The sequence below is a fragment of the Monodon monoceros genome, unplaced genomic scaffold (assembly GCF_005190385.1).
Source record: "Monodon monoceros isolate NGI ecotype Baffin Bay Population unplaced genomic scaffold, NGI_Narwhal_1 Super_Scaffold_12, whole genome shotgun sequence".
Classification (NCBI taxonomy): domain Eukaryota; kingdom Metazoa; phylum Chordata; class Mammalia; order Artiodactyla; family Monodontidae; genus Monodon; species Monodon monoceros.
Genome location: NW_021703768.1, coordinates 95,538,240 through 95,551,987, shown reverse-complemented (window position 1 = coordinate 95,551,987; position 13,748 = coordinate 95,538,240). Strand labels below are relative to the sequence as shown.

General features: G+C 38.8%; 1 protein-coding gene across 1 annotated transcript in view; it reads right to left on the bottom strand.

Moving 5' to 3' along the window:
* Window positions 1–9,537: 9,537 nt before the first annotated feature.
* Window positions 9,538–13,748, bottom strand: part of LVRN (laeverin) — an 89,550-nt gene continuing 85,339 nt past the window's right edge. Inside the window, exons 19-20 of the mRNA XM_029217742.1 lie at window positions 12,798–12,873; window positions 9,538–9,956 (exon numbers count right to left, since the gene is read on the bottom strand). Coding sequence (XP_029073575.1) covers window positions 9,816–9,956; window positions 12,798–12,873 — 217 coding nt within the window. The 3' untranslated portion in view covers window positions 9,538–9,815. The remainder of the gene's footprint in view (window positions 9,957–12,797; window positions 12,874–13,748) is intronic.

Genomic DNA, 13,748 nt, shown 5'->3' with positions numbered 1-13,748 from the left:
CTAGCCCTGGGATCCCCTGGGCTTTGTAGCCAGCAGCCTCATGACCCAACCTTGCCCACCACTGAGCTGGCACCAGCACTGGGACTCCCCTGGCCATGTAGCCAGCCATGTCAGGATCCAGCCCTACCCACCAGTGCCTGGCAGCCTCCACACCAGGCAGGGCCTGGCAGCCAACCAGACTAGGGGCCAGCCACGCCGACTGCACCCACAGTAGTCAGCCCACCACAACAGAAGGATCCATGCAGCCCACATAGAGGGCACATCTAGAGCATACAGCACCAGTGAGCAGAGGTGAGTGAGCTGCTGGGCCCCATGGGATGTTTCTTATATAAGGGCACTTCTCCAAGATCAGAATACATAATCAACCTTCCAAATATATAAAAATGAAAACAGTGAATTTGGCAAAATGAGGCAACAGTAGAATGTGTTCCAGCAATGCTAGCATTCAGATTTGAAGGAGAGCTCCAAAGTTTACCAGACAAGCAAAAGCTAAGAGACAGCACCATGGAACCAGCTTTACAAGAAACGTTAAAGGGACTTCTCTAAGCAGAAAAGGCCACAACTAGAAATATGAAAATTACAAAAGGAAAAATCTCATTGGTAAAGGCAAATATATAGTAAACGTAGGAGATCAACCACTTAAGAAGCTAGTAGGAAGGTTAAGACAAAGTAGTAAAATCATCTATATCCACAGTAAGTAGTTAAGGGATACACAAAACAAAAAAATATAAAATATGATGTCAAAAACAGTAAATGTGAGAGGGAGGGGGAGTGTAAGGTTGTTAAAATGGGTTCCAATTTAAGAGATCAGCAACTTAAAATAATCACATATTTATATGAATTGCTGTATGCAAACTTCATGGTAATCACAAACCAAAAACCTATAATAGATAAACACACACAAAAGAGAAAGGAATTTAAGCATAACACTAAAGATAGTCATCAAATCACAAGGGAATAGAGCAAAAGAAGAAAAAAGGAACAAAAAAGAACCACAAAACAACCCTCAAACAATGAAAAAAATGGCAATAAGTATGTACCTATCAATAATTACTTTAAATGTAAATGGACTAAATGCTCCAATCAAAAGGCACAAAGTCACTGAATGGATACAAAGCCAAGACCTATCTATATGCTGTATACAAGAGATTCACTTTAGATCTAAAGACACACAGAGACTGAAAGGGAGGGCATGCAAAAAGGTACTCAATGCAAATGGAAATAACAAGAAAGGCAGGGTAGTAACACTTATATTAGATAAAATTGACTTTAAAGCAAAGACTGTAACAAAAGACAAAGAAGGACATTACATAATAAATGATCAATCCAAGAAGAAGATTTAGCAATTATAAATATATATGCACCCAACATAGAAGCACCTAAATACATAAAGCAAATATTAATAGACATAAAAGGAGAAGTTGACAGTAACACAACAATAGTAAGAAACTGAAACAGACCATTTACATCATTGGACAGATCATCCAGACGGAAAATCAATAAGGAAACACTGGCCTTAAATGACACATTAGACCAGATAGACTTAATATATGGATATAGAACATTTCATCCAAAAGGAGCAGAATACATATTCTTTTCAAGTGTACATGGAACATCCTCTAGGATAGCTCACATGCTAGGCCACAAAACAAGTCTGAGTAAATTTTAAAAAACTGAAATAGTAGCAAGCATCTTTTCTATGCTTTCTACAAAGCTGTGAGACTAGAAATCAACTACAAGAAAAAAACTGCAAAGACACAAACACATGGAGGCTAAACTATATGCTACTAAACAACCAATGGGTCACTGAAGAAATCAAAGAGAAAATAAAAAATACCTGGAGACAAATGAAGACAAAGCATAATGATTCAAAATCTATGGGATGCAGCAAAGGCAGTTCTAAGAGGAAAGTTTATAGTGATACAAGCTTACCTCAGAAAACAAAAAAAGACTCAGATATACAACTTAACCTTACAACTAAAGGAACTAGAAAAAGAACAAACAAACCCAAAGTTAGAGAAGGAAAGAAGTAATAAAGATCAGAGCAGAAATACATTAAATAGAGACAAAAAAAATAGAAAAGATCAATGAAACTAAAGCTGGTTCATTGAAAAGATAAATATAATTGATAAACGTTTAGCCAGACTCATCAAGAAAAAAAGAGAGAGGACCTAAATTGATAAAATCAAATAAAAAAGGCGACGTTACAACCAATACCACAGAAATACAAAGGGTCATAAGAGATTTCTACAAACAATTATACTCCAATAAGATGGACAACCTAGAAGAAATGGACAAATTCTTAGAAATGTACAATCTTCCAAGACTGAATCAGGAAGAAATACCAAATATGAATAGACCAATTACCAGTAGGGAAATTGAATCAGTAATTCAAAAACTCCCAACAAACAAAAGCCAGATGGCTTCACAGGTGAATTCTATGCAACATTTAAAGAAAAGTTAACACCTAACCTTTCCAAATTCTTCCAAAAAATTGCAGAGGTAACAATGCTCCCAAACACATTCTACAAGGGCAGCATAACCCTGATAGCAAAATCAGTCAAAGATATCACAAAAAAAGAAAATTACAGGCAAATATCACTGATGAACACAGAAGCAAAAACCCTCAACAAAATATTAGCAAACCAAATCCAGTAATACATTAAAAGTATTATACATCATGATCAGGTAGGATTTATCCCAGTGATGGAAGAAAGTTTCAGTATCTGCAAATCAATAAATGTAATACACCACATTGATAACTTGAAGAATAAAAATCCTACAATCATCTCAATAAATGTAGAACACTTTTGACACAATTCAACATCCATTTATGATAAAAACAGCTAACAAAGTGGGTATACAGGAAACAGCCCTCAACATAATAAAGGCCATATATGACAAGTCCACAGGTAACATCCCATTCAATGGTGAAAAGCTGAACGCATTTCCTCTAAGATCAGGAACAAGACTCTTGCCATGTGTATTTAACATAGTATTGGAAGTCCTGACCATTGCAATTAGGAAGAAGTAAAACTGGCACTGTTTGCAGATGACATGATACTACATATAGAAAATGCTACAAGACACCACCAAAAGACTACTAGAACTCATATATGAATTCAGTAAAGTTGCAGGACATAAAATTAATATACAGAAATCTGTTGTGTTTCTATACACTAACAGTGAACTACCAGAAAGAGAAATTTTAAAAAAGAATCCCATTTATAATTGTATCAATGATAATAAAATACCTGGAAAGAAATCTAACTAAGGAGGTTAAAGACCTATATTCGGAAAACTATAAGACATTGATTAAAGAAATTGAAGATGACACAAACAAATGGAAAGATATACTGTGTTCTTGGATTGGAAAATTAATATTGTTAAAATGACCATACTGGGGCTTCCCTGGTGGCGCAGTGGTTGAGAATCTGCCTGCTAATGCAGGAGACACGGGTTCGTGCCCTGGTGTGGGAAGATCCCACATGCCGCGGAGCAACTAGGCCCGTGAGCCACAACTACTGAGCCTGCGCGTCTGGAGCCTGTGCTCCGCAACAAGAGAGACCGCGACAGTGAGAGGCCCGCGCACCGTAATGAAGAGTGGCCCCCACTCGCCACAACTAGAGAAAGCCCTCGCACAGAAACGAAGACCCAACACAGCCCAAAATAAATAAATAAATTTTAAAAACAAATACAGTGAAAAAAAAAATGACCATACTACCCAAGGAAATCTACAAATTCAATGCAATTCCTATCAAAATACCGAGGACATTTTTCACAGAACTATAACAGATAATTCTAAAATTTGTATGGAAACACAAAAGACCCTGAAGAGCCAAAACAATCTTGAGAAATAAGAACAATGCTGGAGGTATCACACTCTCTGACTTCAGACTATACTACAAACCTACAGTAATTGAAACAGTAGGGTATTGGCACAAAAACAGACACATAGATCGATGGAACAGAATAGAGAGCCCAGAAATGAACCCACACTTATTCAGGCAATTATTCTATGACAAAGGAGGCAAAACTATATAATGGGGGAACAACAGCTTCTTAAATAAATTGTGTTGGTAAAACTGGACAGCTACATGTAAAAGAATCAAACTGGACTACTTTCTCATACCATATACAAAAATAAACTCAAAATAGATTAAAATATTAAACTAAGACCTGAAACCATAAAACTCCTAGAAGAAAAGTTGGCAGTACACTCTTGACATCAGTCTTAGCAATCTTTTTTTGGATCTCTCTCCTCAGGTAAGGAAAACAAGATAAAAAATAAACAAATGGGACTGCATCAAACTAAAAAGCTTTTGCACAGTAAAGGAAACTATCAACAAAAGGAAAAGGCCTCCTACTGAATGGGAGAAGATATTTGCAAATGATAGATCTGATAAGGGGATAATGTACAAAATATATAAAGAATTCATAAAACTCAACATCAAAAAACCCATTTAAAAAGTGGGCAGAGGACCTGAATAGACATTTTTTCCAAAGAAGACATACAGATGACCAACAGGCACATGAAAATATTCAACATCACCAATCATCAGGAAAATGCAAATCAAAAGCACAATGAGATACCACCTCACATCTGTCAGAATGGCTATTATCAAAAAGACAACAAATAACAATGGCTGGTAAGGATCTGGAGAAAAGGAAACAAGGGAACTCTTGTGCACCATATGACTGAGGAATCCACTTTCAGGTATATATCCAAAGAAAATGAAAACACTAATTAGAAAAGATATATGCACCCCTATGTTTATTACAGCATTATTTACAATAGCTAAGATATGGAAGCAACCTAAGTGTCCATTATTGGATGAATGGATAAAGAATATTATATGGATAAATACAATGGAATATTACTCAGCCACAAAAAAATTAAATCTTGCATTTTGCAACAACATGGATGGACCTAGAGAGTATTATGCTAAGTGAAATAAGTCAGAGGAAGACAAATACGGTATGATTTCACTTATATGGGGAATCTAAAAAACAAGACAAATGAACAAACAACAGAAACAGAGTCATAGATACAAAGAACAAAATAGGTGGTTGCCAGAGGTGAGGGAATTCTGGAGAGGAGAATAATAGGTAAGGGAGATTAAGAGGTACAAACTACCAGCTACAAAATAAATATCACAGGTATGAAATGTACAGCATGGGGAACATAGTCAGTAATTTTGTAATATCTTCGTATGGTGACGGATGGTAACTAGACTTATTGTAGTGACCATTTTGTAATGCATAGAAATACTGAATCACTGTGTTCTGCACCAGCAACTCTCATAGCATTGTAAGTCAATTATACTTCAAAAACAAACAAACAAACAAACCCATATAAAGAGATCAGCTTTGTAATTACCAAAGGTGTGGGGTGGGGGGATGGGATGGGGGGTTACATGAAGGTAATCAGAAGATATCAATTTCTGGAGACAAGCTAATAAATACTAGGGATGTAATGTACAACATGATAAATATAATTAACACTGCTGTATATTATATATGAAAGTTGTTAAGAGAGTAAATCCTTAGAGTTCTCATCACAAGAAAAAAAATTTTTTTTTCTATTTCTTTAATTTTGTATCTATGGGAGACCATGGATGTTCACTAATCTTATTGTGGTAATCATTTCTGAAAGAAATAATACTCACTCACTATTATGGAGCATTCTTACACAGTCTCCTAAAATGAGACCTAAGACCCCTGGCCTCAATAAGGACTGTTCTGGCTCATAGAAACTGATGGGACTAATAGACTGTGTTGATCCCAGGTAAGATATGCTAAGATTGAGGGGCCATTGTAAATGATAGGGTGATCACTGCATGAGGATAAATAAAAAGAAACTTTTGCAAACTCCATGCTTAGTACTCATTTACTCCTCTGATATGTATCTATCAACACCCAGGGTCCAAGACTCTTCAAGTCATCAAACTAGCCCACTTTCAGCAGAAGCCTGAAAGCAGAGAAGGTGATATTTTCATTTTATTCTTCTTGGCATTATTTGTGAGGGGAAGTAAAGCGAGAGGAAGCCTTTGACCTGTCTTACTTAGTATCCTGCTACTTTTGTGGTTGGCTTTTGTACCCTTTGATATGTACCCATCATTATTTGAGTACTTTCTTATCTTTTAGTACAAAGAGATGTTCTATCTCAAACTGTCCCTTTCCTGCCCCATCCCTGAAATCAGCCATTTCCCCAAGAAGCCCTGGTTCTTTTAGCAGAGCATGGCATTTAGAAGCCAAGATCTGGGTACTGGATGTGCTCATTGTCATTGAGGTGTTGTTGCTCCCAGGCCTTCTCAGTTAGAAAGTTAAAGTCTATATCTATATCTGTATCTACATCTATTTCTATATCTATATTTGTATTTCCATCTATGTCTATATATATCTAGAGAGAAAGTGCAAGATATGTTTACAAACACACATTTACATCTATATGTATAAATCTATCCATGTATTGAGAACAGTGAGAACTGCTAACATCAATACCTCTAATTCCAATCCAACAAAAAAGGGTTCATTCTAGTTTTTCCTTTTGAATATCTGCAACTCCCTTCTCCAGCAGTGAGAAACCTGAATCTTATTATCATTTGTAAATTTTCTTATTTGAACCATACCCCCTGTGGTAACCAAGCTCCCATATCTGCCTCTCCCCCACCCCATGTGGATGTCGTTCTCTCCTGCCTCAGGCTCTGATACCTTATGTTGAACCCTCATCCAGTCTGAGCCTCCTCTCCGCCCCACTATGGGACTCCCCATTCTCACCCTGTTTGGGCTCTGACTGTCCATGTCGTAAGGCCACTCTACTCACCCTTCATGGGCTCTGACATCCTGTGCCAAGCTGCTCCCTGGTGTGTGGACTCCCTCTTCACCCACTCAAGCTCTTACACCTCGTTCCAGGTCCTGGGCCTCCTCAGCTGCCCCTCAGCTCCCACTGGTGTAGACGCTTACCTTGCTCTGCCTCACCTTTAGGACTGACCTGTTTATAAAAGGAAGGGAAGAGGAAGAGTCCAAATAACTCTTAAATAAGAGTTGTGCTGTGAAGAACATATTTGCTGAATGTTGTTGAATTGGTGAGAAGATTGAGCTGGAGGCAATATACGTGTAGTTTCAAATGCTTCTGACTATGCTACGTAATTCTTTGTATCCGGGGAAGCAGTTACATTCACTTGTAAACCTCCCTTAAGGCTTGGGATTGGACATATTAATCCTGCTAGAGTTTGGATGGAAAAAAAGCATTCACTGGAGTAAACAGGAAAAGTAATCAAGTAGAAATCCTTTTTAAAGCTCATTTTGCGTCTTCATTCATTCTTCAGAATAAATTGCTGTACAGATTGGTCCCAGAGCTCTGAATTACAAAGCATCTAGAGTGTTCAAGACTAAGGCATTTGTTCTCTCACTGAAGGTCAACAATGAAAAGTCACTGAATAGGTCTGAGAGGAAAAAAGCATAAGATTATAAGGAAAACTTTAATTTCTAATGATCAAATTAAAAAAATCATGAATACATTGTATATCTTGTTAACCTGCTTTAGGATGAACAGTATAAACTAGATGGGTCGAAAATATTGTGTTACAGTTGGCGTGCTAATAAATAAGCTGGTTTATTGGTTAATAAAGTATTTATACCATTTAGACAAATCTGACTCAGTATCACTCCCTGACTTATTGCTATCACAGTAATCAATCAATAATTACTTCTTTTTATACTAAGTATAAGGTACAATATAATAAAATATAATGCTTATCTGGAGTAATTGGCTTCATCCAAGTAAGAAAAAATGTACATTATTCAAAATTCTTGTTTGTATTTAGAGGAAGGACTATTAACCAAATATTTGGGCATTTGATTTTGGATAAACATTTTTGGTGCTGTTTAATTACTACAGAAGCTAAGATATAATGGAACTTTAATTGTCAACAAATGGTCTGAAGAGTCCAATGTGCTCCTTTGGTAGGATCAGGGCTTGGCATCACCAATAACAGGCATCAGAGCCCGCTCAGCATCTTGAGTGCCAGCCTCCAAGCACACTTGGTCGAATGAGAGCACAGGAGGGGAGGAAGATCAAGGAGAGGGGACATGGACAACCAGGCAGAAGGAAGGCAGAGGTTACTGGAAAGGGAGAAGGAAGACAGGGGAACACAACGGAGGGGGAGGGAGTGGAAGTGGAGGAGAGAAAGAAAGGAGGAGAAAGCAGTTGAGAGGACACGTGACATGGTTATCAAAAGATGAGATGGATGATTGAAGGAGATACGGGAAACAGAGAACGCACGTTTAAGAAAACACAGGAAGATACTGCACACGTAACAATTTGAAGACATGGAGACGTTTTATTGCTTATATTTTAAATTGCTAAATTTAAAGAAAAATCTCTCTGACCTATGACCCATGGTCAAGTCTGTGCAGGCTGTGCTTTGGTCTGTTCTCATGGCCAAGTCCCATAACCTCCCATTCCCTCTCAGAGAGTATCTTCTTGTGAAGTGACTATGAAAGTGAACTTTTGTCTTGCATATTAATTTGTGGGTACATTAACTTACAGAAGAAATAGGAAAAAACCCTTAGATCACATTGCCTTGAGTTTATATGACATATGTAAAGGCCTTTCATTGACATAATCCTTAATCTTTACAGTATCACTTTGAGGTAGATAGAAGATCTGTAGTTTTACCCCCATTCTGTAAAAACAAAATTAAAGTGAAAACAAGAATTAAATGGTATACACACAAAATCTAGAGTAGGATGATTTGCCTTAGCTGTCCTGATTAAATCAGGGGTAACAAAACTAAGCTAATTCCGTACTTTGTGATTGATGAAAATGTTTAAAGTTCTCCAAACTACAAGCAGGTTCAATTTGGCCAAATGAAACCACATTTCAAACTTAATCTGCTGAGTGCAAAGCTATAAAGATTATGCTCTGGTTAATCTTTTAGTTCTATTACTCTTTATCTGACCATTGTCCTTTGCGATGGAGATTAGCCCATAATTGCTATTGTCTGTTGACATCATCATTTTTGCTGCTAAATTTTGGCTGAAAGAGTGTCTGTCCCACAGGTGAATTACAGTCAAGAGCTTCAGGTCACAGCCTTGCTTTCCATTTGCTCTCCACAACAGCAATCCTAAGGGTACTTCATAGATCCTACGATTCCAGGTCTCTTTGTGACACCATAAAGTTAGTAGCCAGTAAAGTGTGGCGTGATGCAGCAGGCACTGGGGAGAGAGAAATGGGCAGGAGGAGACACATTTCTTGCCTTTGGGGCACTTAATGTGGCTCACAAAATTGTCTGTTTCTTCTTTTTAAAACTTGCATTTCTTTGGCTTGTCTGTCTTCTAGTGAATATTATTTTTCTGGTTTCTATTTCTTTACACTGTTGTGTCATTTGCTCATTACTCTTTAAGTATTGAACTAAATAAACCCTAGAGTATTGCAAATCTGTATTTCCCTCAGAAAAGAATGTGCTCATTACCCAATGATGTAATATTCCACTGGCCTTCACAACTGAACAAGCAAAACTTTCTACGGTAAATTTGTTTTTCCAAGGCATTTAAAGTAAATCATGTGGTTTATAGCCCAACATGAAGCAAAATCTTCCCCAGAAATACAGCATTATTGGCAAAATCCTCAACAATCACTGAGCCTCAGGGCCAAATGTGACAATAGGGGAAGAACAGGACTCTGAGTAGTAAATGTGACTGAAATACGAATAACAAAACGTGTGGTTTTCCAGACTCACAGAATATTGGAAGACAAAACCGTGAGCACATTATAATATGCAAGAGAAGGGCCGAAAGTTGCCACTAAATTATGTGTTTTTCTGTAGCCACGCAGCTATCCTGGCACTTCGCTCCTTGTTTTTCAGATTTTCATTCTTTATTGTCTGTAATTTGGCCTGAACTGTGAGTCTCTGGTGCTCCTCCAACATGTTACTGCAAAACTGCTGCAGCTGAAAGGACAAAGAGACGGTTGGTCCATCAGTGCAATTGAACTTCTCACTTAGGCACAGTAAGACAAAGTTCATGTTAAGTAGCGACATGATCTTGTGAATGGATGATGACAGTTGGAATGAGTAGAAATGTCTGTCCCTATATGGTGTGTCCCTGAGGATACTGTGACTGAGAAAATGTGATGAAGACCACACCTATCCTGAAGAATCCGATGCAGACTGGAAGCTCCAGGAAGTAGGAACTTTGTCTATTCTACTCACTGCTCTATTCCCCAAGCACATAGTAGGTGCTCAATGAAGATTTCCAGAATGCATATTGGATATTATACAAGATTTGTAGACAGAGACACAATGAGACCTTTCCTTATTTCAAAAGAAACTTTGCAACTTCCAAAGTTCAAAACTGGTACACAACATCCATGTCTTTACAAATGTTACCCTTTATTTAAGAATATTTATAGTGGATTCATCCATTGGTTAAATTCCTTCATTGAGTCAGGTCAAGCATTCAGTTATGGGAATGTTTGTTGCAACATTACATTCAAGCCAGACAGATCCCGATTGAATAATTGGGATAATAATAATTGAACTGAATAAATCATATTCCAAAAGTCTATTTCTGTGTCATTGGATTATAACTCAGAACACACATTACCATAAAATGACAGTGTACCCTACCAGCTCACAAAAGGTCACATAAACCCTAATGTACTTGAAATTAGGTAGTAATAGGGCTGTCAAGCCTAACTACAATGCAAAAGACAAATAAGGTTCTAGGAAAAAGTAGATTAAGGGGCCAGGAGCAAACCTCCCATTCTCTCCCACACCTGGGCATTCCTGCCAGGCAGTGGGAGCCACACACCAGCAGCACCGCCCATGATCGAGCACCTGCAGTGGGTTGGAGGGGAGTGTGGGTCTGTGGGACTGTGTGTGCGGGGCTTCACAGGTGCTTGAGAGCACGAGTGAGGACAGGCTCCAGCAGGGTGGAATAGAAAGACCAGAGTAAGAGATAAGGAGAGTGTATAAAAACTGTGCTGGTGTGGAGGGAAAAGGGATTCATATGACTTTCTTTTCATTTACCACTTTTAGTAATTGTTTTCAATATTATCATGTGAACCAATACATTGCAGTAGGACTGCTGGTCATTAACAGCTTTTTGACAAAGATATTCATGGTAGCTAACTCACTTGTTTTCAAAATTACAATAATTTAACTACTGCTAAATCCATTTTTGCATTTTTTTAATGAACTATCAGTGATTATAGAATTTTGGAACTTTGGGGATTGCTAAAGTTATACAAACTTCATTCATTCGTTCAACAACAACAAAACTACTGGGTTTTGTAGAGATAAAGATGAACAGAGGCACTTTTGAAGATATCAGCACAAACTCAGTTGATTCTAGGAGCTTTTGTTCCAGGATTTTTGGGTGTGCCCCTCACTCTCTTGTCTGGGGAATCCTTGATAAATCAGGTCCTGACAGCTCAGCCTCAGGCAGGCCAAAACCCAAACAAAGATCATTCCTTCAGGAATTACCAGTTCTTCCTCTCTCTCTCATAGTAACAACTATATAGGATGATTTGGGAGCACAGAGGAGGAGAGCATGTAAATTAGTTAGTTAAAAATTTCCTAGAGGGCTTCCCTGGTGGCGCAGTGGTTAAGCATCCGCCTGCCAATGCAGGGGACCACGGGTTCAATCCCTGGTCCAGGAAGATCCCACATGCAGCGGAGCAACTGGGCCCCTGCATCACAGCTACTGAGCCTGCACTCTAGAGCCCGTGAGCCACAACTGCTGAAGCCAGCGAGGCACAACTACTGAAGCCCGCGTGCCTAGAGCCCATGCTCTGCAACAAGAGAAGCCACTGCAATGAGAAGCCCGCATGCAGCAACAAAGACCCAATGCAGCCAAATTAATTAATGTATTAAAAAAAAATTTCCTAGAATATGTGGTTGAAGCAGGGTCTTAAAGGAGGATTAGGAATTACCCAGGCAAGGACAGGCATGAGGAGGGCACCCCAGACAGAAGGTAGAGTGTTTCTGAAATCTGGGAAATGTGCAACAACATGATAATTTAAGAAATTCTGTTAAGTGGTACAGTGTAACTAGAGGAAAAGTGTTCGGGGGTACCTATGCCTCTTATTCTCTGACACTGGTTGGTGAAGTGGGCAAAAGTGAAGCTAGGGAGTAACGCAGGGGCCAGATCATGAAGGGCTTCATGTGCTAATGAAAAGATTTTAAAATTTCTTCTAAAAACTATGATGAGATACTGAAACTTTGGGAGCAGGGCAATGACTGGCAGTGATGTGATGGATGGGATGGAGGGAAGAACAGCCTATGCCAGGGAGCCCGGGCCATAGTCTACTGCAATAACTCAGGTGAAATACAACCCTCCATGAACAAGAATGGTCTCTATTTCAAGAGCAAGACAGAATTAAAAGACATTTCCTGGGCTTCCCTGGTGGCACAGTGGTTGAGAGTCCGCCTGCCGATGCAGGGGACATGGGTTCGAGCCCTGGTCTGGGAGGATCCCACATGCCGCGGAGCGGCTGGGCCCATGTGCCACAACTGCCGAGGCCCGCGTGCCTGGAGCCCGTGCTCTGCAACGGGAGAGGCCACGGCAGTGAGAAGCCCGCGCACCATAATGAAGACCCAACGCAGCCAAAAATAAATAAATAAATAATAATTTAAAAAAGACATTTCCTGCACAGTGATAATACCATCAATGGAGCATAGAATGTAACAATTCAGAAAAGCATATTATTTTTAATTTTAGCAACTCCAAACTACACAAAAAATGGTTTCTAAATTGTCTTTATAATGCACAATATCTATAGTACTTACCTCTAAGATCTGTAAATCCGTACTTATGGTTCTCCCTATTACATATAACAGAGTAACCAATGATTGTGCTCCATACCTACAAAGCAACGAGATGCTAATCATGAGTGGAAAATGTTTGGCAAGACAAAGCTACAGAGCAGATAAATGCTAAGTATACAGCCCTTATTAATTCCTAACTCCCAAATCTAAGCAAAACCATATATGAACTTGTTTAGCTTCATCTTTTCATAGAATATTCATGCTATAGGAAAGTCTATTAGCACAAAGAATTATAGTTTAATATTGATTTGTGTAACAGATAGTTTTAAAAGTTTCATTTAAATATAAAAAGCTGTTCTTAAAAACAGTAACAACAACTGTTTTTATCTTTCAAAATGAAGTGGTTAGAACAGATGTCACATACCCAAATTAAGAAATTTTAAAAGAGAATAGGTAGGGCTTCCCTGGTGGCGCAGTAGTTGAGAGTCCGCCTGCCATGCAGGGGACACGGGTTCGTACCCCGGTCCGGGAAGATCCCACATGCTGCGGAGCGGCTGCACCCGTGAGCCACAGCCGCTGAGCCTGCGCGTCCGGAGCCTGTGCTCCGCAACGGGAGAGGCCACAACAGTGAGGGGCCCGTGTACCGTAAAAAAAAAAAAAAAAAAAGAAAATAGGTAAATACTCAAAGTATACCCCTTAAAAAGTGTAGTTAATATAGAATCAGTTTCAGAAACGCTGACTAAAATACCCTGAAAGCTTATTGAAACTTCTGCATTTGTATATGCTTTTTGGAAAGAGATTCTCAAAATGTTGGTGATCCCTGAGGGCTAAGTACTCTGGCTTTCCTTAAGCTCCCTCAAACAGGTATGGTAACTGAAACTTCCCCTTTAGTTTAGTGACCTTGAATAACTGACAAGAATTGTCTGAAAAACAGCCATGACATGTTGCTATGGAAAAACAGCAGATACATAC